General features: G+C 31.8%; 2 protein-coding genes and 1 pseudogene across 2 annotated transcripts; 1 reads left to right on the plus strand and 2 right to left on the minus strand.

Annotated features, from left to right (window-relative positions):
* Positions 1-7974: 7974 nt before the first annotated feature.
* Positions 7975-27389, minus strand: LOC114758574 (uncharacterized). The gene is made up of 4 exons (XM_028947631.1): positions 27358-27389; positions 12442-12771; positions 9509-9853; positions 7975-8715 (listed from the first exon to the last, which is right to left on the minus strand). The coding sequence occupies exons 2-4, from the start codon at positions 12726-12728 to the stop codon at positions 8208-8210; spliced, it is 1140 nt and encodes a 379-aa protein (XP_028803464.1). The 5' UTR covers positions 12729-12771; positions 27358-27389; the 3' UTR covers positions 7975-8207.
* Positions 13587-15572, minus strand: LOC114758560 (uncharacterized). Its single transcript, XM_028947613.1, has 3 exons — positions 15271-15572; positions 14190-14528; positions 13587-14085 (listed from the first exon to the last, which is right to left on the minus strand). The coding sequence occupies exons 1-3, from the start codon at positions 15570-15572 to the stop codon at positions 13587-13589; spliced, it is 1140 nt and encodes a 379-aa protein (XP_028803446.1).
* Positions 24721-27851, plus strand: LOC114758561 (ubiquitin-conjugating enzyme E2-17 kDa-like; annotated as a pseudogene).
* Positions 27852-27980: the final 129 nt, after the last annotated feature.

Raw genomic sequence — 27980 nt, forward strand, 5'->3', positions numbered from 1 at the left:
CTATATGAATGTTCTCCCCTATTTCTCATCTCTACATTTTTCTCTTGTTCTTTGTGTTACTCATATTTTTCTTCAGTATTTTTATTGCACATTATCAGCACGACTTTGTTTTGTTATAGGGATTTGAGGTATAAGCTCTTTACACAAATATTGTTAATTCCCCTATCTGAATATCATGTGCAGTTTAGTTCTCTATACATTTGCCACATTTTGTTGTTCTTTTCTTATATATGTTTTTTTTTTATGCTAGCGCTCGATAAGCTTTTTTTATTATTTATGTTTATATATTCATATATACTGTTTATACATATATATACTATTTATATAGTTTCTATATATATGCAATGTTTGATACATATATAATTTATACTGCTTATGGTAATTATTCGGTTTACCTTGTTTATATTGTTTAAATATTTCTCCTTTGTTTATACGGTTCACATATATTGTTTCTTTGTTTACATATGATTATATAAGGTGGTCTATGTAATAATGGGTTTATTTATTTTTTTATATTTGATTATCAGTCTGTATTTATTTAATTTATTTCATTATAGTATTATTTTTGTTTTTATTTAAATTGTTGTACATAGATTTATATATGACACATATGTATATTTATTTATTATTCAGTGTGCTGTAATATATATACACACACATATATATTGCTACAATTCCCCCTCCCCTTTTATATGTATACGCGTTGTCTCTATATCTTTTATTTATATTTATTGCTGAAATTGGCTCTCTATATTTATTTATTTATTTTATATCTTTGGTTTATATTATCTTTCTCTTTTATTCGTTTATGGATTTATACTGTCATTTTTATATATTTTATTCATCCACGATTTATTGGAGATTAATATTTATCATATTGGCGCGCTCTAAGAATTTGCCATACATTCTTAATTTATTTTACGCTTTTATTCTTAGTCCATCGTTTAAAGGTTCAAGTCTTATTCTTTTATATGTGATATTCAATTTGATATCCAATGATGTTTTAAATTCCTGTTATTAGATGGCTAGTAGTCATACTATTCTCTATTTTGTGATTAAATGGTCGTAAGCCATATCACTTTTGTAATAATTCCTTTGTAAAAAAACACTTTGAGTTCCAATAAATGGCATGACAAGACAAATTCATCATACTCTAATGATCCAATGATTTCAAATATTAATGTCCTGAAAGTAATGGTTCAAATATCAAATAACACAAAAGAGTTTTGTGACTTTGAAAGATTTTTGTTATAGTCTTGAAGAGTAATATTTGGACAAATTGATAATGAACATGATCACATTGTATCCGTGAAATTTGTATTTATTTGAACCAACAATTATATATTAAAATCAACAAAATATATTCCTCGTATTAAAACAAAAATTTTAATGATTAAACCAATACATACGTATCAATTTGTATATATGCTATAAAATTTTAACAAATAAGTTAACACTTTTTCTATAATGATTATATCAAAATTTTTACTCTATATTTAAATAGAATTAGACAAGTGAACCAGACAAAATCAAAAAAAAAAAACCATCTTAAACGAAAGCAACAAGAGGATGACATAGTTAGCTCATTAAAAGCATACTATGGATCAATCCAAAATGCTAGATATCTCAAAGTTCCCATGAGACTGCAAAGTGATTTTCACAATTAAAGATTGAGAAAAAAAGTACTAAGTAAACAGCACAGAATCAATCCTCAGTAGTTGCTAAGTTGAAACCTCTAAAGCAAACTTAACATTGATACTTTTAAATAAACTTACTGGTGAGCAAAAAATTCAATTCAAAAAGATGGAAAAACACATATTAAACTCTAAAATAGCTAGATAGTATTGAAAAGAAATCGTTGATATTTTTAGAAGTTAAGAATAGCCTATTACTAATGAAGCATAATCAAATATTCTTACAATTGATGATATAGTGATAATGGTGCTTGTCTACTTTTTTTTTTTCCCTTAGTGAAAGTGTTTGTCTACTTTTAATGAAATTTTTAGATGTTAACGTTGTTGGCTTGTTATGGCTAATAGATATTTTACATTTTTTATATATTGATAGACATTTAGATATGATAATCTTTTATATTTAAAACTTAATGTTATTTATATTTATGTCTTTTACTAGTAATTTTATTGGTTTTTTTTATAAAACATGTGAGAAATATGAAAAATGACTTTTTTTTTTAAACAGGCTAAAAGCCTGTAAGTCAACCCTGAACCCGTCTGCTTAAAGGTCGGGCCTAGAAAATTGAGATATTTTTAAAATTTCGTCCCTACAAGGTCACCCTCTGTTTTCCCAATTCTAGCAGTGTTATATATGTTCTACGTACTCATCAACAAAATTAAAATTTATAACTCATAAATAATGCAATTTGTTATAAATTATGTTAGTATATTGATTGATGCGGAAGATTATCACTTTTGAGTAATTTTAATCAGAAAAATGAGTTGAAATAAATAACCAGGATTTCAAATAATTATTCGCTTCAATTGAAAATATTTATGTATATTTTAAAATACAAGGCGTGCTACCATTTTGTCATTTTTCACCGCTTGAAATTTATCCACGTAGCAAGTATATGAAGTAAATTGGTCCCGATTCAATATTTAAATCCTCAAATTAAATATACTCTGGTTGATAACTTTTTTAATATTTGGGTTCCGTAATTTCTTGGCCAGCCAGCTTCTTCATTCCCTATTACGTTGAAGGGCAAGTGATTTTTATAACATATCAAATATATAATTCTATTTTCATATTAAATATAAGAGATAAATAAAAAAAATTTACTTTGATCCTAAATATGAAACCTTGATGTAATTTGTATCCCATTAATTTTTAGAATTGAGATCTATAAATAATACATCAACACAAAATTGAATAAAAAAGAGCTGAATTTAATTTCCTCCTTTTCTTTAAGCTTCCTTTTCTCCTACATGCACATCAAATTTCTCCTTCTTTCTTAATTCTTCTCCCTCCTCTTTTTCTTCTCTAAATCCCTCCTTTCTCTTTCGTCTCCTCAGTCCTTCATCATTGTTCCCTTAAGAATGTAATAAGAAAAGGGGATAAGGTGCAAAAATAGTCGTTAATTTTTTTCAAAAATAATCCTAACACTATACACGTTTCTTATGTGTAAATTTATCAATGCAAGTTGAAAATATATGTAAAAATATCAATATTGTTAAAACAAGCTATGATTTTCATGATAGGACCCACAATATTTATATGAAAGTACCAAAATACCCCAACTCAAAATAAAAACGTCTCCTCTATGCTCTCTCGATGCCCTGGCCCATAAAAAACAATGCTGAGCTTTTAATCATAAACCATTTTGGTGTGCGGAAGAAAAATCCAACTTGTGCCCTACACACATTTCAAAATTCGAAGTTTTTGCTCACCCATATGTAGAGATCAAACAAGATATCAGCGAAAAGAACAAAAAGGTATTATTAACAGTAAAGGGTATAGCCTTTGAAGATGGGGGGGGGGATTGAGCAAAATCCAAAGAGTATCTTTCGCCCTCTTAAGTTTATCACAAAGCTTAGCTTTCAATCTACCCCCGCCCTCTCTGAGGTTATGATTTTTGGGTTTGTGTTCAATTTGATGACAAATCAAACTTGGAAGGATTTCTCAAGAGCCGGGTGTCTTCAAAATCGAGATCCGGTTTTTCTTTTTCTTTTTTTTTTTATTTTGAATTTTCTCACAATTTCTTGGTAAATTTTCAATCAATTTTTATTTTTAAATTTTTTTGGGGTCTTTCTCTTCTTTGAATCAGCTGAGGGGGTTGTTTTTGATCCCTCAAAGCTTAGGTTTCGATTTTCAGGATTAGAGGTTGCGTATTTTAGACCCCTATCCTCCTTTCTTGCATAATAATGGCATCATGGTAATTGCGAGATGGCTGAATTTTATCTAAGATCTACGTGTCTCGTAGAAATTATGGTAGCTAACAATTATATGCAAATACATGCCTCACTTTGATTTATTTATGTTGGTGTTGATTGTGATTTTGTTTTGAAATCTAGGTGCTACGGTCGGTACTTGTTCTGGGCATCCTCGAGAGGTTGGGGGCTGGAGAGGGTGTGCGCCTTTTTTAAAAAAAAAAAAAATTGAGGGTATTTTTGCACTTTCATAAAATATTTGTGGACCCTACCATCAAAACAAATGACTGTTAGCTTGTTTCAATGGAGTTGATATTTTTGCACTTATTTTAAACTTGCATGGGTAGATTTGCACCTAAGAAAAGTATATGGTATTAGGTGTATTTTTGAAGAAAGTTATTAGGTATTTTTGTACCTTAACCCTAAAAAAAGAAGCCTTGTTACATACATGATAAATAATACCACTACAAAAAAAACATGACATTAATAACAGAATTTAGCAATGAAATTTTATTCTATTGCTTATCCATGACAAATTTGGTCACTAAAATTAGTGATAAAATTTAGTGACAGAATTTTTTTGTAGCTAAATTAACGATGGATTAATGACAAAATTTTATTCCGCCACTAAATTAATGACAGATTAGTGACGAAAATTCATTTCGTCACTAAATTCTATCATTGATTCTATTATAAAAGGATTAGTGACGGAATTTTTTCGTCACTAATTTTCATTACTAACACATCCCTAATCCCCTCACAAAACATTTTGTGATGGAATTAGTGACAGAGAAATTTCATCACTAATCTGTCACAAAAAATTACAATATAAATATATAACAATTAATTTTTAATATTTGTTATTAAATAAAAATATAATATATGATAATTTTTCAATAATATATTATAAAGATAAAAATACAAATATTATAAATGAAAAATAATAATATAATATAATTATTATTTTATTTAATATTTGAATAAAAATATTAATGATTAATTATTTTTAATAAAATAAAAATTAAATTAAATTAAATTAATAATATATATAATATTCGTTATATATGTTTGTATTTGTAATTATAAACATTATTGTTAACCTCTAGATTTTCATGTCATTTTAGCACATTTTTCTTAAGTTTTTGATACTTTTTGATGCATTAGTGCATACTCTAATACTCAAGGATAGGAAAATGTGTTTTGGTTTGCACATTATTGCTTAAGTGTACGTATTTTTGCTTTAATCTTTGCTATTTATGAGCTTATAGAGTTATTCTTTTACAAGGTATATTTTGATCTAGGAATTAAATGTCAAGCCACTTTAAAAGCCTTTCAAAGAGTTTGACGATCAAGGTTGTGTCATGAAGGCATTATGAGAACAAAAAATCATTAGAGGTCAAAACATGGGCAAAGATCCTTACTTGACGTAGAAGAGTTTAATTTTTTAGAAGCAAAGTGAGCCGCAACGTGCTATAACCTAGCTGTAGCCCAACTGAAACAAAGACAAAATTGTTCGCAACTCATCACTGACAGCAAAATGCACAGTTCAACTAAGCTTGAAACTTTTAGGTTTTAAGCTTGGGCATTCCTGGGCATTCCTGGGAGCTTTATGTGCTAGGGTTTGGGTGTTTGAAGATTTTGGAGCAAGAGATTAAGCTTTGGAAGAGATTTGGAGCTTCACCTTCTTGTTTTTTGTACTTCTCCTCCATCTCCTCTCTTGTAATCTGCTATGGCTATGAATTTTCTTCGCATTTATGGCTTGCAGCTAACTATGAATAGCTAGATACTTTGTTCTAGGATTATTTTAAACTCTTATATGGATTAACTCTTGATTGCTAAATAGCTAGATACTTTGTTCTAGGATTATTTTGAACCCTTATATGATTAACTCTTGATTGCTCCTCTCTTTTTATGATTAATGACATATATGTGTTTATTTTAATCTTTTCTTAATGCTTTTAATTGCTTAATCACCATTTAATTGATTTGTTCACTAGATCGATACTTGAGAAGGTTAGGTTAAGTGTAGAACTTAGGTTAAGTTGTGTAAGAATTTGAAGTTTGCCTGTTGAATGGATAGTTTTGTTGGTAAATAGAGATATACTTACCAACCTTGCATAGTCACTTTAGGATTGAAGCTTAAAAATTGGGTTTTATCAATTATAACAAGAGATTAGCAATTAATAGAATTAAATATTTGTGCTTGACTTGAGAAAGCTTTTACGAGTACTTTTGAATCTTAAACTAACACATATTTTCATTAAGAACATTTATAAGAGGAGATAAATCAAAAATTATGAAATACAAGGGGAATGAATAATCCTGGGCCTTTTTATCCCTTGAAGTTTAAGAATCAATTACTTTCTAGTTTTAAAATTTGCTTTCAAAATTCACTTTTCCCATCAAAAATTTGTTTGGCTCAACTTAATTAACTTCACTTAGTCTTTTGTTTGGTCTTGATTTTTGCACAACTCTCTGTGGGAACAAGCTTTTCTCATCATTATAGTACTTGTCACGACCCATGCACTTGCTGTGCGAACAATTATATATATATTTATTTATTTTTACATAAATATTTTGCAAGTATTTCTTGGCTCAATTGGCAAAGGTTTCAGCATGCACGCATGAGGTCTTGAGTTCGAACTACCACTCCTTCACAAAAATTGGCTCAATCTGTGACGTAGTGATGACATGGACAAGGCAATGAGTTGGTAACTCAAAACGATAGACACGTGACGATGACATGATAAGAGGATGACATGATATCATGGGAGAGAGAAGGCGATAACATGGTGATTTAGACCTACATATGGGCAGGGTGGGCTTCCTTGCCACCCTGAGTGATGATACACTGATCCTATGTTTATATTATGTGAAAATTTCTACCAAACCTAATAAATAATATTTTGATTTTAAATGTATTTTATAATTTCACAATTTAGAATATTTCAAAAGAAGAAATATAAACAATACACTACAAATTCATCATTCCATATCTCCTTATAATTATTATATAATCAAACACACAACATGATAGGTTTTCAAACAAATGTTCATATAATCAAATATGTCAACAATTTAAATCTTGATATATATGTGTGTGTATATAATTTTGTCACATATGAATATACAAGTGTGTATATATTAAATATAATTATATATATAAAAACTCTGGGCAGGGCCAAATACGCAGGGCAACATACCTTACTCAATGCCTAGCCTAGGCTGACATTTGGCTCTGCTAAAAAATGCCTATTTATTATTTGGGCTGCTTTTTAAGGCTGGACTGGGCATAATTTTACTAGGCTCGGGTGGGCATTGTGAGCTCTTTGGCCTTATGAACACCCCTACATGGCATCATGGCAATGAGAAGGCGATGACGCGGCATCATGGGAACAAGGAGGCGATGACGTGATGATGATGTGGACAAGGGGATGATGTGACGACATGGGGGGAGAGAACTGGTGCTGAGGTGGAGAGCAGTGATGATGTGATAGTTGCCATGTAGTATTTTAAATTTATAGAACCAAAATTTAGAGATGAAAATTATTGACAAAAAATTTCCGTTACTAATTTGGGATAGAATTTTCATTACAAATCTGTCACTATTTTGTGATAGAATTTTCGTGAGATATCTGTCTCTAATTAGCGATGGATTTTCATCACTAATTTTTATTGCTAATCCATCAGTAATCCATCGCTATTTAGTGATAGAATTTTGAATTTCGTCACTAAATAATTAGTAAAGGTAGAACTAGTGGCGGAAAAAATTTCGTTACTAGTTCTGTCACTAACTAAATTTCTTCATTAATATGTCGTTAATTTTGATTAGCAATGAAAATTTCATGATTGAATTGCATCATTAATTTGCTTTTTTTTTGTAGTGCACGATGATATCTAAATGGGCCAATATATAGTAGCTATAACCTATAAAGCTTTTCATGAACAAGCTCTTAGTTGATATGGTAAGCGGTCTCACTCCCATAAGAAAAACAACATGAGCTCAAAATTTTGAAAAGGCCACTTGTTGGGAGGGTTTTAACACTAATACTCTAGGCCTGATAAAGATTAGTTTTAAGTCCAAAAGTAATTTGATGAGAATACTTTGAGTTATATATATTAAAAAAAAAAAAACTTGTAAAGCGTTCCCATGACTAGTATATGCCAAATATACTGCACATTAAATAGATAGATCAGATATGATGTTAACTCTACACAAACACATATACCTTGAAATTTCCATGTAGTATTTGAAAAAATGTATCTTACAAGAAGGAAAACCCTAGGTGCATGGTAAAACACACAATAAGATTGCAAAAAACGTCACTCCCATTTGCATCTAACTTGGTTTGTGTGATTGAAATCAAAAGTAATGGCAATGCTCTTTCCCTTTCGCTTCAAAACAAAAGTCTCAACCAGCAAATAACATGAAAATTTCCTCCAACTGCCATTACCCTTAAACTCCTCCACTCTTACTAGCTTTTCAATTCCATTCTTTCCACTAACCCATCCAAATCTTTCTTGTTCCCATTTCATTCTATCAGTTATCGCCATGCTTAACCCTATTCTCTCTTCTCTCCTATGATCATCAGAACTAATAAACCACACAAATCCAGAGTAGGCCGCATCATCTCTTTCGTCCCTGAAAGCATCCTTTTTCCCTGCAATTTTGGCCACTTCTGTTTCCACATCAACCTCCACATGCACCCTTTTTTCTAAAGCACTATTATCATTTTCCTTTGAATAAACCCTAACCCATTTTTGCTCCAGTGTCATCTCGTAGAACGTTGGTCTGTTCACTCTCTCCCTCACGAAAATGAAAGGACAATACCTGTCAGACGAATTCAGAATACATACCAAGTTATGAAACAGAAGTGGAAGCTTATATATATCTGGCGTCCATATGCCACTTCGTGCATTACATGGAAGCTTGAAGAATGAATTGTAATAAGCACTAAGTACCAGCTTCGGTCCTTAATATTGTACTCCTCCAGTTCTAAATATAAGACCCTTTTCATAGTGTAAATTATACTATGAAAGGTCTTATATTTAGGACAGGAGAAGTATTTACTTAACTAATTTGGATAGACTAAGGAAACTAGTCAAATTAGTTATTACCTCTAGTCTTAAATATGAGAATTAGTTAAAAATTCAATTTGGTCCTAAATATAAAACATCAATCCACTTTGTCTCGCATATTTATTTTTCTCAAATTAAGGTAGTCCCAATATGATTACATATTTTAAAAGGTTTTCATTCTAATGCACAATTGATGATAAGGGTAATTTAGAAATGATAATACCCATTTATTACAAATAACTAATATAACTAATTTTTTTAATATTTAAAAATTAGTTATCTAGTTTTCATATTAAATACCAGAGATAATATTTGTCAAAAATATGTGTTAGTTTTCTTAAAATATCCTTTTAAATCATTTGTATTGAAACTACTTTTTGATGCTAACTCTCTTAACATGTACAAAAGAATAGAGGTAATTTAGGAAAAAATTATAAGTATGGGAGACAAAATAGATTCAGGTCATATATTTATAACAAAAAACTCAACCCCCAAGTATAGATCTTATATTAGGAATAGGAGGTACGTATTATTATTGAACTTACCATTTTCCAACCACGACTGGTTTAGAATGATTATCAGAGGATGAAAAATTGAAATGAGGTAATTGAGCACGTAAGGAGGAATTAAGGCCTAAAGCTTCCGGTAGAGGGCGGCGATAGGTATCTATATCAATGTATGGCTTCCATTCACGCCTCAAGAACCTTGGAGGAATTCCATCTGTGGCCACGGACTTGGCGTGGAAGCGAACATAAGGCTGCTGGTGGATTATTATCTCAAATTGTTGATAAAGGTTGAAAGGATTTGAAGGATGTGGTAGAACATCTCGAATGCAACCTCCCCCACAACAACTCACTATATCATCTTCTTTTGAGCTTGTGGCTGCGTTCCTACAAATCAACAAACACATATTCTCACGCGACTGATGATTCCATTGGTATTAAAACCAGATCCGTGTGTTTTTGTTAGACCAATGAGCTAGTCTCTTAATCTGTCCATTTTTTGGTTATAAAAAATTTAAGTGAGTTGGATCCTAAGACTTACTAGGGCCAAAATATGGCTTTAGGCTCACAAAAGACTTATAAAGATACTTGCAGATTGTCCACCAACAATGTTCTAACGTTAGTAGTGAAATTCAAACACACAACCTTGTAGGTTATGAGTAGACTCATTACCAATTAAACCAAATCTTGTTGGCAAATTTTATAGATATTTTAACTTATGCATGAAATGAGATTGTTTTGGGTTTAAGAAAATCAAATTTGTGTTTTGATAACGTTGTTTTTATTAGATTATATGTGGTTTATACATATATTTGTGGATTTATACTTTTTTATTTGGGTTAAGGTGCAATTTTAACAACAAAATTTACCTTAAAGGGCACCGGGTACCATAAAATTTATTTGAGAACAAAAATATACATGAAGTTATCAAAAGGAGGCATTTGGCACCACAACGTTAACGTCCGTTAATTTACCATTAGAGGGGCCCACCAAGTTAGTTTTAAAGTGCGTTTTTAACAATAAAGTTTACCCTAAGAGACATTAGGCATCATGAAGTTTACTTGAGTGTAAAAATATACATGATACTCCTAAAAGGAAAACAAATAACAAAATTCTCCAACTCCCGTAAATGTTCATTAATTTTATTTTTTTGGATCTCACTAAATATCATTTTTTTCCTCTACTCATTCCTACTTCCTCTTCTCCTTAGTATAATGGACAAATTTGGAGAGAAAAAAAATTAAAGAAGTAAAATAATTACTTAAATATAGCATATGGTACATGATCCCTCTAAAATATTTATATACATCATTTGATTATATATTAGTTTATAAGCCAAGAAAATTAATTTGGAGAAAAACAATAAATATAATATTTTAAATTAATTTATTTAATTTTTTAAATCTCTTCAAATTAGTTTATTGCGTCCCATATTAAGGACTAGAAGTAATACTTGGGTGCAAGCAATGAACCTTTTATTCTAGAAGATAAATACTTTGTTTTGCGTAAATACATATAAAAGACTTGGAAAATAACATGACAAAGAGAGTGTACGTGTTAACTATGATGAGAGAAATATGTATCAACTTGGAAGTTGAAATTGATGGAGAGAAAATATAGCATTTGGGGGGTGTTTGGCAACCTTGCCAAAATCACTTTTGGAGCTCAAACCATGGTTTTAGGATTTAGGTTGTCAAACACCCCACATTTTTATGAAACCATGGTTTGGCTCCTAAACGATGGTTTGACCCACCCAAACCATGGTTTCATGAAAAGCAAAAAAAAAAGAAGTTGCTTTTGGATAATGTGGTCCTTTTTTTACATTGTAATACTACCTCTAGTCCTTAATATAAGAGCTAGTTAATTAATCTGATCAGATTAAGAAAATTAGTTAAGTTAGTTATTTGAAATGAATAGTTATTATTATTTTTTCTAAAATACTCTTTCTAAGTATATGTACTAACTAAAAGTATCATTTGATGAAATATTTAACATGTATAACTACTATAAAGACTATTTTAGAAAAATGGATAAATATGAGAAACAAAATAGGTTAAGGTTTTATATTTAAAACCAAATTGAATATCAAAATAGCTCTTATATTAAAAATTGGAAGTAGTATGTTGTTAAAAAAACTAGCTGTAAAACAAGGTTATCGGATTTCATGTTTAAAATCTTTAAGAAGAAATAATATTTTTCAATTGGATTTCATGGTTTTATCCAAACATCCCCTAAGGTGGGACCCAAAAGAATAAAATTAATGGACGTTTATTGGAATTGAAGAACTTTTTTTTTTTGGGAAAATTCATGTATATTTTTATATCCAAATAAATTTTATGGTGCCTAGTGCCCCTTGATGTAAACTTTGTTGTTAAAAATGCACCTTAAAATTGATTTTGTGGGCTCCTCTAATGGTAAACTAATAGATATTAATGGCCTGGTATCAGATGCTCTCTTTTGACAACTTTATGTATATTTTTGCACTCAAATAAATATTATGGTGCTCAGTACTTTTTAGGATAAACTTTATCGTTAAAATTGCATATAGTTTTCAACATCTTGATTACATACATATATATGTTGGCCAAATTAAAACATGACCTTTTTATCAAAGTAAACCACATTCTAATTAGCCTTATATCATAAGTGAACTGTACTTGATGAAAGTTAGATGACAAACCATTAAATTACAAGCCTCCCTTTCTCTCCCCTCCCCCCCATATATATATACATGTATCATCACCACAAATTCAGCCTTTCATTTCTGCTCACACTCAACCTATCTCACTTTTAACAGCCAGCCTCACCCTAAATTAGAAGTTTCACAGACTAAAGAAGATCCTTAAAGTCAAGTCAAAATATAATTAAGCAAAACTGTTTAAGTTGGGGAATCAATTGACCTGCTGTAGAATATAACCAAAAAGAGAGCAAAAATGAGATTGAGAGAGAAATTAGTCATTATTAGTATCACATACCCTTTATTCCACATGTCTGTCAACATCACATAGTAGCAATTGTCGGACAATGGGCGATTCATAACTGGAATGAAGACCACTCGTCTGGGGGATTCATATTCATAAGTGTCATGAACTTTGAAGTCCCTGTTTTGAAAGAAAGGCAGACGCTTTATCCTTCGATTACCCAACCGAATCTCAGATTCATCGGAGATTACAAGGTAACCGGAGTTTGGACCCTCTGGTGGTGGAAGAGACAAAGCAGCTTCGTCGTTTAAGTATAAAGAGAGAGGTCTTGTTACATACATGATTATCTCCACCTGAATCGCTGATCTCTCAGGTTTCTATATATGTGAAGCTGTTTCATTGATGGTTGACGTGTTAATGAGATTATTAAGGATTAGAAAGAAGCAAAAACCAAACTAGATAAGATAAACCAAACTGGATAAGATAAATAAATTAGATAAACTTGTTTATATGTACTTGGCCGGTGCTTCTTTGACAGTTTTTATCTCTGGCATATATAATAAAGGATTACGAAGTCAAACACGAAGAAGTCAACACAGCCATTGGAGATGGCATATTCTTGAGCATCTTCAGTTATAAGGATGCATGGCACAGTCCGGAGGAAGATTTCATCTGAAGATTGAAGCTTTAATTATTTCAAAAATATGATTATTCATTCATTATTATTATGGTGGTGGTGGGGGTGGAAGTAGACGTATATGGCCAAGGAACATGGTAGACTATAATAATTTGAATAGAACCATCCAACATATATAGCAGAAAATGCAAATCTTGTCTTCTGCGGAAAAAAGAAATACTGGTATGCATGATATTCTAGTAATAGCAGAATTAAGGTATTCCCAAATGGTAAAGCATGTATATAACAGTCTTTAATATGAAATCCATTTAATTAATTTGAGAAAATTAAGGAAGTTAAAGAATTACTTAATTATAGTATGTGTTATATAATCACTTTAGAATACTTATGTGTATCATTACATTCTATATCAATTTATAAGCTAGACAAATTAGTATGGAAAAAAACTGATAAATATAATATCTTAAAGTAATTTATTTAACTTTCTTAATTTCTCCAAATTAGTCAATTGTGTCTTATATATATTAATGACAGGAGATAGCAATAACAATGTAACAAAGAGTCACTCCCATTTGCATCTAACTTGGTGTGTGTGTTTGAAATCACGAGTAATCACCAAGCTATTATCCTTTCGCTTCAAAACAAAACTCTCAACTAGCAAATAACATGAAAATCTCCTCCAAGTGCCATTACCCTTAAACTCCTCCACTCTCACTAGCTTTTTAGCTCCATTCGTTCCACCAACCCATCCAACTCTTTCTTGTTCCCATTTCATTCTCTCAATAATCACCCTGCTCAACCCTACTACCTCTTTTCTCCTTCGATCAAACCCAATAAACCACACAAATCTACAAGCCTCATTTCTTTGGTATCGGAAGGCATCCTTTTTTCCGGCAATTTTTGCCACTTCCGTTTCAACATCAACCTCCACATGCACTCCTTTTTCTGCGGTACTGTTATCATTTTCCTTTGAAAAAACGCGAACCCATTTTTGCTCCAATGTCATCTCGTAGAATGTTGTTTTCTTTCCTTTGTCCCTCACGAACATGAAAGGACAGTACCTGTCAAATTGAACTGATATATCACAATATGTATATATAGAGAGAGAGTGTTTTCCTCTTTGATTCCCTTGCATTAATTTGGAATGTAAAGAAACTGAACTTACCATTTTCCAACAACGACTGGTTCAGAATGATGATCAGAGGATGATAAAGAGTTGAAATGAGGTAATTGAGATCGCAAGGAGGAATTAAGGCCTGAAGCTTCAGACATAGGGTGGCGATCAGTATCCATATTAACGTATGCCTTCCATTCCTCCCCCAAGGGCATGGGAGGGATTCCATCTGGGGCTATGGACTTGGCTTGGAAACGATCACGAGGCTTTGGGATTATCTCAAATTGTTGATAAAGGTCGAAAGGATTATTCAAAGGACGAGGCATAGCAGCTGGCATGCAACATCCCCCACATTCTATATCATCTTCTTTTAAGCTTGTCTGTGCCTTCCTACAAATCATGACATTGATCGATCACAAGCACAAGCACATTTTATTATGCGTATTCCTTCGGTTCTTATGTATATATAAAAAATGTTTTCAACTATTTCATCTGTACCAACAAAAGTTAGTCATTCAATTAAAATTATGTAAAAGCACGTCAATGTTCAATTTTTATCCCTAAGTATAATTAAATATACATCATTACAAGCCATAATGGTTCTTCTTACAATTTTCAAGGGGCTAAGGGATAAAATAATCAAACTACTATCTCTAGTCCTAAATATAAGAACTAGTTGAAAATTCAATTTGATTCTAAATATAAGACTCCATTCCATTTTATATCTCATCTTTATTCATTTTACCCCCAAGTAGTGACCATGTTGATTACACATGTTAAAGCGCTTATATTCTAATGTACATAATTAACAAAAAAACATTTTAAGAAACACAATATTCATTTATTACAAATAGCTAACTTAACTAATTTTCTTAATATTTATAAATTAGTTATCGAGTACTGTATTAAGAACAGGAGGTAAGGTAGTGTTAGAAAATATGACAAGACCCTTTATTCAGTGAAAGTTTGATGACGAATCATTAAATTAGAAGTTTCCAAGCCAAATTCAAAGTTAAGCAAAACTGTGAGTTGGGCAACAAATATAATACAGTTGAGCTGTGGTTTCAATTGTACCAATATAAACAGAAAAAATGAATCAGATAAATAGAGAAAAATGATTCATTATGTATACCCTCTATCCATCCAGCCGTCTCTCAACATCACATAGTAGCGATTGTTAGACAATGGCTGATCCAAAACTGGAACGAAGAGGACATTGTTGCGGGTGTCAGCATAAAGGGAATCAATGATGAAGTCCTTGTTTTGAAAGAAAGGAAGCCGCCTTATTCTGTATTTATCTCTTCGCAAACGCAAGAGAGTCTCAGATTCTTTATCGGAGATTACAAGATAACCAGAGTTTGGTCCCTCCGGAGGTGGAAGAGACAGAGCAACCTCGTCCTTTAAGAATACAGAAAGAGGCCTTGTTACATACATAGTATAAATTGATGTCGATCTCAATCTCTGATCTCTCTCACTCTCTCTCTCTCTGTGTTTCCTATATGTGTGTGTGTGGGTGTACCTCTATGAATTTGTCTGGCAGATCATTGACACAAGACCACTTGTTGATTTGCTTTTATACACACACACACATATTTTGAGAGAGACCGAAAGACAAATTGTTTGTAATAAAGAATGATGAAGCGGCGAAGAAATCAAAAGACAATACCTTCTGTTCCAGTACAAACTTTACTGGTTTAAGGCAATCATATGCTTAGTACTTGTCATTGCAAGGGATAATTAAAATGCTAACGATTGGCGTATCTGTGAAGACAACTGGTAAGCATATTCAAATTACTACTTCATGTCCTTAATATAAGAGCTAGTTAAGAATTAAATTTGGTTATGAATATAAGACTTTAATCTACTTTGTCTACTAAATTTATAATATGTTTTTCAAAATATCTTTATTAATTGTAAGGTGCATACCAAAAGGTACTTTCAATGAATATGATTAAAGAGAGTAGTACAAAGAAGTCACCATATATTTGTTACCAATAATAAACTTAACTAATTTTCTCACTTTTCTCAAATCAATTATCTAGCTCTTATATTGAGGAACAAAGATAGTATTTCTTAATGCGTGCCTTAACATTTTTGTCTTTTAGGTTTGTTTCTTGTTTTCTAAACTTCTTTCTTTTTCGGCTAAAAAATCCAACTTTTTATATTATTACCGGTTTATCGGTCATTACAAGAAAGTTTATCTTGAGACTTATCTAGATAGCTTTGTGTTTATCATTACAGGTTTTGGTGCACATAAAATAAGACGCTGACATACACACACGTGCACGGTATCCTAAAATTTAAAGGTTATATGGAAAGGATGGGAAAAAAGACTAGAATGCATGGTTAGACTTATGGCACATTTACATCCAAGAAAGAATAAATATCAAATCGAATCTATTTATGTTTAAATAATAATATTAATTAAATTCGCATTATAGCCCTTAGCATGGTGTTAAATCTGATTGGGAGGGAGATGAATGTTCATATACTCTTGATCTGTACCATATGTTTCATCATAATATATATGTCTGATATATTCATTTCTATATAGTTAAATTCTCCAAATAAATTAGCTCTCCACCATAGAAGTAAAATTTTTATGTACGCATGTGGCAAGCGTTATTTTGACAATTGGCAGTCTTTTTGAAGACTTATTGATAAGCCCTTATTCTGTGTTTAATTTTCTCTGAACTTCCATGGCTTCCACGATCTCTACCGTGACTGTTCTTCCATCAGAGATGCAATGCTAGACTCTTTGTTTCCTTGGAGATGAGCTAGGCCCGCGCTCCTGCACCTTCGTTGGGGAGTTTGATTCTTTCTTGAGCTTTAGGCCAGGCTAGATTCATGATGATTTGATCTATGCAAGTTGTGTATTTCAGTTCATGTATCTAGGATTTGTTTGTGGATTTTTAGCTAAAACTCTGAAATATTCTTTCGAAGTGGCTGATGGACACTGGATTATTGTGAATTGAAGTTGAATTTGCTTCTTCTAATTCTGAAATTGTGAATTTGCTTCATTCTCTGTAGCCGAGTTGGTTACTGGAATAATTAGTTCAACTAATTTTTAAGACGGTGCAAAATTTGTATATGTAATTGCTAGAGGAATTAATCCATTGTGTAGCTTCTAATAATTTCTTGTTCAATGTTAGTTCTTCGAGTTGTGGTTTTAGCATTGAATGAATCAGTGAGTTGTTGGTTCTTGATTCCGTCATTTAAAACTCCATACCGTAACGAGCTATGAAGGCCGAAAGCTATCTCCAGGGAAGCATCTTGTTATCTCATTACTGGTAACTTTTCTGTCGTAAATTTCCTGTTCTTGTGATTCATTTCTTTCTGCATGAACCTCCAAAAATTTATAAAAAGTGGCTGTACTGTTAGTATTCAGCTAGAAATCCAGATCATAAATACATATTTCTTTACATTGAGTAATTTGTTAATTGTTAATTTATTAACTCAGAGGATTAGCTAGAAATTTTAACACTCCTTATAGATCCACCTAAGCTATACATCATGATATTGCATTTTAGCTTAGTTTCCTTTTGAAGAGTAAAACAACATGCTTTTCACTTACACACACACACGTGTGTGTGTATAAAAATTTAAGAATTAATCCGATATTTATATTAAAAAGATATGTCAAAAATTTTGTTCACATTGAGTTTTCTTCAACATGATTAATGGACGCGGACAAGAGACAATGATTAATGGACGCGGACAAGAGACAATGCAATTCCTGCCATGGAGAAATTTTATATATATACTGGTAAAAAGAAAGACTTGATGGCATCAATTTTTATAGGGAAAAAGACACTTAAACACCCTCAAAAAATGCTAAAGAATAAACTAAGGTGAGTGAATTCCAAAATCTCAAATTAGACTTTTTGTATTATTTTGAAATTTTAAAATATTATAAAATGATAACATTGTTCCTACTCCCAGTGACCACTTTTATATAGCTATTGACTATTCTAATTTAATTATTGACTACTTTTATTTTCAAAGTTCCGGTGACTACTTTTGTATAACTATTGATCATACAAGAACAATAAACAATTGAACAAAAAGTAGTCACTACATCTCCAACAAGACTTAATGCATTTTTTGAATTTTGGAAACAAAATAGTCAATAGAAAAACTAGAGTAATCTATAGCTAAATGTTCGCACCGCAAGTACACGAGTTGTTCACAAGTAATAAAATGATGAGTAGAGTATTGTTCCCATGAGGATTTGGTTTCAAAACCTGCTCAAATATTAATTATCATACTTTCACTTAATTTGAGTGATAGAAATATATCAAGAATGAAGAAAACTACTTTTAAAAATAAAAAAATTAATAAAAACAAATGATTTTTAGACTTTAAGGATAAATTGGGATCTAGGATTATTATTCCCCTTATATTTAGTAACATTCAATTTCACCTCCTCTTATAAAAGCTTTTAATGAAAATATGCGTTAGTCTAGGACTCAAAATGTACTTGTGCTTTCTCAAGTCAAGAACAAGTGTTTAATTCCATTAATTGCTCAATCTCTTGTTACAATTAATAAAACCCAATTTTAAGCTCTAATCCTAAGGTGACTATGTAAGATTAGCAAGTATATCTCTATCTTACCAACAAAACCATCTATTCAGCAAGCAAATTTTAAGTTCTTACACAATTTTACCCAAGTTCTACACTTAAGCTAGCTCTCTCAAGCATCACTCAAATGAACGAAACATCTAAACAGTGATCAAGCGCTTAGAAGCATGAAGCAAGGGGTAAAATAAACACATATATATCATTAATCACAAAATGAGAGAAGGAATCAAGAGTTAATCCATATAAGGGCTTAAAATAATCCTAGAATCAAAGCTTTAGCCACACATGTTCAGAACTCCCATGAGAAAATACATATATTCAGCACAACCATTGAACAAGAGGAAAAGGAGAATGGAGAAGAAAAACCAAGATGAGAAGCCAAAATCTCTTCCAATCTTCAAATCCCAACTCAATCTCCACCAAAATCCTTGCCCTAGCACACCAAAAGAGCTCCCAAGATGGCCCCAACAATCCAGAATGCCCAACTATCATGTTTTTCCTTCCATTTAACCCTAACAGCGCGTCAATAATTGAAACACACAGTAGCAGATTTTCTTCATTCGCTGTGGATTGGCTGTGGCAAACCAACAATGAATAGCCATAAATTTCACCCCTCTCGAGCTGCATTTTCCTTGCGTTCGCTGTAGCAGTGGCTATGGTGAACCAACAGCGAATGTACTGAAAAATGAGAGTTTTCTACATAAGTCTTTAGAGCTCTTCCATGCTTCCTGCTAGCTAATCTATTGTTCAAAGGTGTCTTACATAGCTTGAAAAGGCTGGTCTCCATTCTCCTACTTAAATGAGAAATGTGTAAGTTCTAAACAACTCCAACTAATTACAATTATCTCAAGAGTGTTCCAAAAAGCTAAACTAAACACATTTTCCTTAATGGCTCTATTTCTATGCACAATTTAACTCTTAAAACAGGAAGTTAAGGAGGAAAATGTGATAAAAAGATATGAATTTTTTGGAGTTAACACTAACAAGATTAGTCACCAAAGTTTTAAAAATGAAAGTAATCAATCATAATACTAGAGTAATCAGTAGTTAAACAAGAGTAGTCATCACGGTTTTAAAAACAAATGTAGTCAATAGCTAAGAAAGAATAGTCATCGGAACTCTAACGACCCTAGAGCTTCGGCTGTTGGTCACTAATAGAGTCGCGACGTCAAATCTCCAACGGCCAAAAATCGGTTAAAATTGCTAAGGTGGCAATATTGCAATAAAAAAACAGTGAAGGGAATTTGTGTAATTTGGCAAGATTTGAAAATTCCAACATAGTGCAAGGGGTTTGAATTGAGATTTTGAAATTCATCTACACTAATTTGTCTTTTAACAACTTTCAGGTTATTTTGTTATCTTTTTTCATTTTTATGTATGTCTGGATTAGCTTCTTAAAAGTGAATTTACAATATACGAAGTGAATATGTGAGATGAGTTTTGTCTTAATTTATGTGAAAGTACTATTTTAAGTACTTCTAGGGATTCCCAAACTCCCTTTTAAAATCTTGTAATACTCAATTTACTTAAAAATGGGTCCCAGAAGATGAATTGGGCTGGGTTAAAATTATTTTCAAGGCCATTAACGTGGCCACGTATTGTAGGAGGGAGAATGGTGAAAAGTTAAATGCATGATATATCTCATAATTGGAATATTAATATCTATTAATGTCCTAATATTAATGCCTAAAATAATGCAATCTAAATGCTAGTCACTCTATCCGTGTATCCATAAGAAAGTTTCTCCACAAAACCTCCAAATGGTATTTGTAAACTACCTCTAATCTTTAATATGTAACTTACTTAACTTATTTAGGAAGATTAATGAATGTAAATAAATTATTTAAAGTATTTAAATTTATTATTTTTTTATCAAAGTAATTTGTCTAACTTATAAACTGATGATATATAATGTAATTATAAACATGAGTAATTCAAAAAAATCATATAACATATGCTATAATTAAATAATTTTTTAGCTTCACTAATCTCGCCAAATTACTCAAATAGGCCTTAAGAAGCGGAGGTTATACTCTCTAGTCCTATTTATAAGTCACTTTTAACATATTTTACGTAGACCAATAAAACCTTAAACTTCATTAGTTCTCATTTAAAATTCAACAACTTTTCCATTTTATCCCCATTTAATACTACCTCTGGTTATCAATATGAGAGCTAGTTTGACTTACAATTTAGTTCTAAATATAAGATCCCAATCCATTTTGTCTCTCATGTTTATTTAATTTTTTTCAAGATGTTCCTTGTAGTAGTTGCACATGTTAGAGGTTTCATCAAATGGTGGTTCCAGTTAATAGATATAATTAGTAAGGATATATTATGAAAGACTACACCTATTTATTACAAGTAAGTAACTTAACAAATTTCATTAATTTACTTAAATTAGTCAACTAGCTCATATAAATGAAGGTAGTATATAATATACCTCATGAAAACAAAGTCAACACAATAATAAATAAATAAAATTGTACATCCATATAAAAATTTTCTCTCTCTGCCCTATAAACAAGACCAGGAGTACCTTCTAGTAATCAAAGAAATACTACATACATGGTATAAATTTTTGTCGACCTCAATCTCTGATATCTCTCTCTGATTCCTACTCAAACACGTCTATGAATTTGTTTGGCAGATCATATTGATTGATTTGCTTTAATATGTACACATATACGCATATACATACATTTAAGGTAATCACACATAATACTTATCAAAGCTAGGACGATTATAAATTGATGCTAACAATTGGCATGTCTGTGAAGACAACGAGTGAGCGTATTTCACAAGCAAGATGGGTGAGTGGCCTCTAATGCCATATATTCTAATGCGTCTTGTAATGTCTTGACCTCCCAAATAATGTTTTTAAGATTTTACATAAAATTAGTGACATTTTGATATCTTACGGGCAAAAAATCCTAAAGGTTTGAATTCATCAGCCCCAAAAAAAAAAAAAGTTTTGAACTTTTTTCTTATTTTTTTAAAAAAGTCATTAAAAAAATAAAAATTTCGCCATTTTATGCTCACAAGGTATCAAAATAATGTTACTGATTTTATGCATAAAAGGGGAAAAAATATTTGGGAGTTTTTGGATATTACAAGGGGTATTAGAGATTAAAGAATGGGGCATTAGAGGCCAATTGCACGGAAAAAGATAGAATATTCAAATTATTTCTCAATACCTGCCTGAACATTTTTTTTTTGTCTTTTGGCTTGTTTCTTGTTTTTATCGCTTTCTTTTTTAGGCAAAAAATCAAAACCATTTTTTATTACAGGGTTATCGTTACAAGAAAGTTTATATTTGAGACTTACCCGATGAATAGCTTTGTGCTTGTCGTTGCAGGTTTTGGTGTACATGATATTATATTTATATAACACATGAAATGACAATAACATAAACACGCTGATATAAATATATATAAATATATATATTCACACCCAGACAGACGCCCTAAAATTTGAAGGATGGAAAAAGACTGGAATGGATGGTTAGATTTTTGACATCTTTACATACAAGAAAGAATAAAATCAAATCGAATCAATATGTTCAAATAGTAAGAATATGAGGAATATTATTTTTGACGAATATTATTCCGCAATGTCAGGCGGAATATAGGAGGAAATCCATCTGCAGGAACACACTCGGCTTCAAACCTATCACGAGGCTTCTTTATAGTTTCAAATTGCTGATAAAAATTGAAGGGATCCAAAGCATATCGCGTTGCATCTTGAATACAGCTTCCCCAACCTTACGTTATCTCATCATCTTTCTTTGAGCTCCTCGCTGCTTCCCTTCAAATTATCATCCACATATGTTAATAGACTTTGGGTCCAAGTCCACCCTGATGGCCCGGAATATTTGATCGGGGAATAGAAAATTTTCCTAATCAAACAAATCTTAGTCAATCAAGGAAATAAATCGACATTAACTCTGAAAAGAAAATCAAGGGATAAGGAATGAATGGCTAGGAAATCAAACAAATATTAAGGTATTCACTACTACAAAAAAGAGTATTCACGACGCTAATTTACGGCGGTTATTAGCAAAAACGTTGTAAAAAATATGATGGTGGCATTTTTGTAATTATAGGCGGACTTTTAAAGGCGGTTATTTAAAAAACCGCTGTAAAAAAATACTTTTAACGGCAGTTTTTTAAATAACCGCCGTAAAAAGTCTATCAGAATTTTAAAATCCATCGCGCGATAGTTTTCACTTTTCAGAGTCAGAGCTCATAGTCCCCCATACCACATCCTCACTCGATTTTCTCCCTCCTCCTATATTTGTCGGCGTTTATCCATTGCCTCTATCATTTCCCCCATGTTCTTCCATCACTGTCGTTGTTGCTGTTACCGTCACCATCGCCTCATCCTCTTCATTCTTATTTGTGAGTTTTCACCTCCATTCTTTCTGTGGATTTTGCAGTTTTTGTGGTTTGATATGAATATTTTCTTTAGTTAAAAATAAGATGCTTAATCTGAGTTTAAAGAGATTTGATTTTTAGCATATCTGAGTTTTTGATTTTATCAGATCTGAGTTTTTGATTTTACCTTTATTAAATCTTAGTTGCTTCGATCTGGTGGCCGAAGGTGAAGCTAAGTGACGCTATGAAGGTAGGAAAGAATCTATATTTACTCCATCAGAATGCTTTTAACTGGCGAGAGATTTCCTTTGAGGCTTTGTTCTCCCGTTCCCTCCTGATCAATAGGATGAAACGTAGCTTAAAGGAATAAAAATTTTTCACGGCGGTTATATATAACCGCCGTGAAAAGGCACATATCACGGTGGTTCTTAAACCGCCGTGAAATCCTCTACATTTTACGTCGATGGCATAGACGTTGGTCTCAAAATCACCGTAAAAAGCTTATTTTAACTGCCGTTAAATGTATTTTTTGTAGTAGTGATTGATTGTGAATTGAAAAGAAATCGATTCGGCATTAATTTTTGATTGCGAATTAAAAGGCAATCAGAAAATTATGTTTCAATAAATGGGTGAGATTACACATTTCTAAATTGTGATCACTCTTACCCCATAAATAGTAGGTGTCTTTGCCCTTTTCTCTTCACCTAATTGTTGAGCTTTCTGGTTATCCTCCTCTCTTCTGCCTAGACTCAGTATAGTTTCCTCTCTACACTCGGTACAGTTTCATCTGTGGGTTGTTTTTGCTTATAGCGGCTGTGGCATTACTAGATTTTGGTAGAGATTATATTGTTTTCTTGTTTTACGCCATGGATTCCATGAGTCCTTTTCTTTTCTCTTTTTGGTACAAATTGGTCCTTTTCTGTGCTGTCATCGATTTTTTTAGGTCTCGTTGCCGATCTGGTCACTAGCTCTTTGTTTAGTTTCGGTGCTTACAGGTTGTGTTATTCTGATTCTATTTCGCTTTTAAACATTTCGAGACCCATTGCTAAGTTTCAAACCGTCTCAAAAAAGCTCCAATTTATGAGAAATTTTAATGATATGAATGGATATAAAGATGGAGGTATAACGCTCTTCTTAGCTTTATGCTTAATTTTCAATTTTTCATGCTATTTATTTCCACCTTTTGTTGATCGTACTTCTACTTTGACTGGGCTATAATAACACCATTTATCATGCTTATACCTTTTTGTGGACATTTTCTTGTTAATTACTACTGAATATGAAAGTTATTAATTCCAATAAAACTAATATAATAGAAACTACTTTTATTGTGGTCTACACTAAAATCCTAAATTAGATAGTCAGGTTTGAATAATTTACTTGGGTAAGGTTTAAATGAAAAGATGAAGCTTATTTTTTGAGGTGTGACAATAGAGGTGTCCTGTTTCTCGATTTAACTATCTGAATTGTCATACTCTCCCTTTATCCCTAATCATTTGAAATTGATAAATGTGTTTGTCATGTCATTTAAGCATTTTGATCTCAACCAGATTCATTCACAATACGTAGTTTTGCTGTTTTGCAACTTTAGGAGTGAGAATCCTTCAATTCAACATCACCGGCGATGGGTTTGGAAGAACATCGTATGTGTGAACATGGTACACTTCGAGATCATCTGCTCTCATATAACCTAGCAACCATATATCTGTGATTCATGCAACTATTGAATAAAGCATTTTTTTATAAAAAATAACTTAGTGATGGTTATCTTGGGACAGACCTTCTTGTGTTGTGTTCAAAACGCATCGCTAGTGATTTGAGGGAACTCCGCGAGCGTCCTCCTATTTTCATTAGCGCTGGTACGTTTCGAAACCATCTTCCTCTTAATATTTGTTTCCTTTTGCTTTTTAATTACTATTTCTTCCTGACCTCCACCTCTCCCCCGTCAATGTACTTATTGTAATCTTTGAGACCCACGTTCACTGCCTTCGTCCCATTCATTGTGTGTGCATTATTATTATTTAATTGTGACAGAAGAAATTCTTTTACTATACGTCCCCAGATCTCACGTCGAATCTTTATTATTTTTTATATTTGTCATTCACCATGTCCAACACCTCAAGCCATGATTTGATTGGAAAATATATTCATAATCCGTGTGCGTATCACTAAATTTCTATATCTCTTCCTGAACCTTTATGCGTCCTTTCAAGCATTTTTCTTTTTTAATTTATTTTTCCAATTGCTTGTGATACACTGCTATATACATACACTGTTGTCAGTACTATCATTGATTTTTCGGAAGCTCTACCCTTCCTCATGAGCCCACATGTTTTTTTTTTTTTTGCCAAAAATGAGCCCACATGTTTGTTCATATAAATACATATATAGATATATTAGCTATCCACAATTTAAACTCTATCTTAGACATAAAAGGAAATTATCCATAAATATATATTGTTTTTGGTACCTTAATAAAATGGTGCATCTGTGAGAGTTAATTTTGGAGGGTAGTTTTAGAATTTTAGAGTAACTCTAGAATAGTTTTAAGTTATATATATATATATATATATATATATATATTAATAGATAGTTATGTGTGATTTTGTATACTCTCATAGAGAACTTTAGAGTAACTTCGTATGATTACTTGTAAGTTAAAGAGCAGTAGGTAACTTTGAAATCTCTTCCATATATAAATATATATATTAATTGTTTGTGGTTGAGATGATTGTTTAATATCCTGTAAATTAATTATTTTAATATGTATGTGTAAATATAATAAACATTTTTTCAAATAAATAGAGTTTCAATATATATTTATTTATTCCAATCATGTCTTATACTATGAAATAATATTTGAAATACTTAAATATTTTGATAGTCATAATGATTGAACTATAATGAATTATAATGTTGATGATCTGTATTAGATTTCTATTGTTTTATGATTTAGAATAATAGTTTCTTTTTGATATATTTTGTTATAATATTATTTGTCATGTCATATGCATTCTGTTATAGGCTGAGATCAGAAAGGGATTTAATATGTTATTTATTTACCACGTGATATGTCATCACTGGGTACCCAGTAGATGGCATTTGTCAAAGGCTCTTCTTCCATGTTTTTCCTTGGCCAATATTAGATTGGAATTGTGAAACATGTAACATCTCCTTATAATCTTGTTCTTTAAAGAGGGGGGCTATAGTCTGGGCTTGAGTTTTATACCTTTGACTGTATATATCTCAAGCATTGCTAAGCTTAGGACAATCCAGTTAAATGGATTAGTTTTGGTTAGACTATGTATTAGCCTATAACTTTAGTCAATGGAATAAGGATGGATGATGATACAAGAGAGGTTACGTATTGCATTTATTGAGGTGAAATGCATGTTGTAAAGAATTTTTGAGATGGCTGTTATTGATTTAATGACGAAAGTTTTTGGTATAATTTAAGTACTTTATATACACACACATATATATACTTAGTTTTTTTTGGGTACTATATGTGTGATTGTATATGTTAGGAATTTCAGACATTAGATCCCATCCCTTCTTTTAACATTTTCAAGTGATGGATCTAGTAAGAATCAAGAAAAAGCTCCGATAGAGTGAATCATGAGGACTCTTTTGTGCTTATCCAGCATGTGTTATATTATATTATTTGCCATGACCCTAAGATTTTATCATTTTATTTTATTAAGGATTTATTTTGAAACTATGACATGCTTGTTGTTTGGAGATGCCTATACTCTTTTTGGTTAATTTGGACACTAGAAATACTTATGGGTTGTGTATGAAGTACTTTTGTTAATTACGTAGATTATATTTTTTAGGTGTAAATCATATGCTATAATTAAGTAATTCAATAATTTTCTTAATCTCTCCAAATCAGTTATTATATTAAGAACCAGGAGGTAGTAACTTACACCCTAGCAGCCATGTTGAGCTGTACGTATACTGTAATCCATAATCACAACCAAAACATATATTTGTGATCCATGCAATTATATTTTTGAAATACTTGGTAATATGTTTTCTCACTTCATATATAGGACTACTTGTTAACCAGGAAAGGGAGGGTTTTAATTAATGGTAGTAACAAGTAATGTGTTGTGCAGGCACAATTAGTTAAGATTTGTTTCATTGGCAAGCTACAATTATGGGCCCAGCATACAGTCCTTATGCTGGGGGTGTATTCCTGGTGAACATCCACCTTCCCCCAAAGTTTCCATTCAAGCCACCCAAGGTAATTATTAATTGCTCTTCTGGTCATAAATATAGGACCCATTTTGTACTATATGAGTCTTACATTTAAAACTGGAGGAGTAATTCACAATATGCTTAATTTTGATTGTAGTTCTAACGAAACAGCCAATGCAACTAGCTAGTAATTGGTTGCTTTGGACAGGTTTCCTTTGGAACAAAAGTATATCACCCAAACATTGATAGTAGTGGAATTGTCTCTCTGGACATTCTGAAACAGGAGGAGTGGAGCCCCGCCACCACAGTTTGTAAGGTATAATGCCTTCTTATGCGTCTCCTTACATATCTCCCTTAACAAACCATGATTTGACCTATCGGAAGTGGTGATTTGTGATGCACATGTAGATTCTGCAGTCAGTATGGTCATTGCTTGCTCATCCCAACCCAGATGACCCTTCGGTTCCTGAGATTGCTCACATTTACAAGAACAACAAAGGCAAGTACGAGACTACTGCCCGTTGTTGGACTCAGGAATTTGCCATGAACTAGTCTAGCCCTGTAATGAAGGAAGAGAAAGTGAAATAGTGGATGGATATTTCATTAATGATGAAGAGTACATCTCTTATATATGGACAGACACCTGTAAGGCTTACTTGTCTCATCACCACATGACTAAAT

The sequence above is a fragment of the Neltuma alba genome, unplaced genomic scaffold (assembly GCF_004799145.2).
Source record: "Neltuma alba isolate B1F8T4 unplaced genomic scaffold, ASM479914v2 tig00010736_pilon, whole genome shotgun sequence".
NCBI classification, from domain to species: domain Eukaryota; kingdom Viridiplantae; phylum Streptophyta; class Magnoliopsida; order Fabales; family Fabaceae; genus Neltuma; species Neltuma alba.

Bases quoted from the DNA above. Each gene is read 5' to 3' on its own strand.
- LOC114758574 (XM_028947631.1), bottom strand. From the start codon at position 12,728: ATGTATGTAACAAGACCTCTCTCTTTATACTTAAACGACGAAGCTGCT. The intron at 9,854-12,441 runs GTATGTGATACT...GTTGATTTGTAG, and splicing joins ACAGACATGTGGAATAAAGG to GAACGCAGCCACAAGCTCAA. The intron at 8,716-9,508 runs GTAAGTTCAATA...TTCGTCTGACAG, and splicing joins CCAGTCGTGGTTGGAAAATG to GTATTGTCCTTTCATTTTCG.
- LOC114758560 (XM_028947613.1), bottom strand. From the start codon at position 15,572: ATGTATGTAACAAGGCCTCTTTCTGTATTCTTAAAGGACGAGGTTGCT. The intron at 14,529-15,270 runs GTATACATAATG...CATGATTTGTAG, and splicing joins GACGGCTGGATGGATAGAGG to GAAGGCACAGACAAGCTTAA. The intron at 14,086-14,189 runs GTAAGTTCAGTT...TCAATTTGACAG, and splicing joins CCAGTCGTTGTTGGAAAATG to GTACTGTCCTTTCATGTTCG.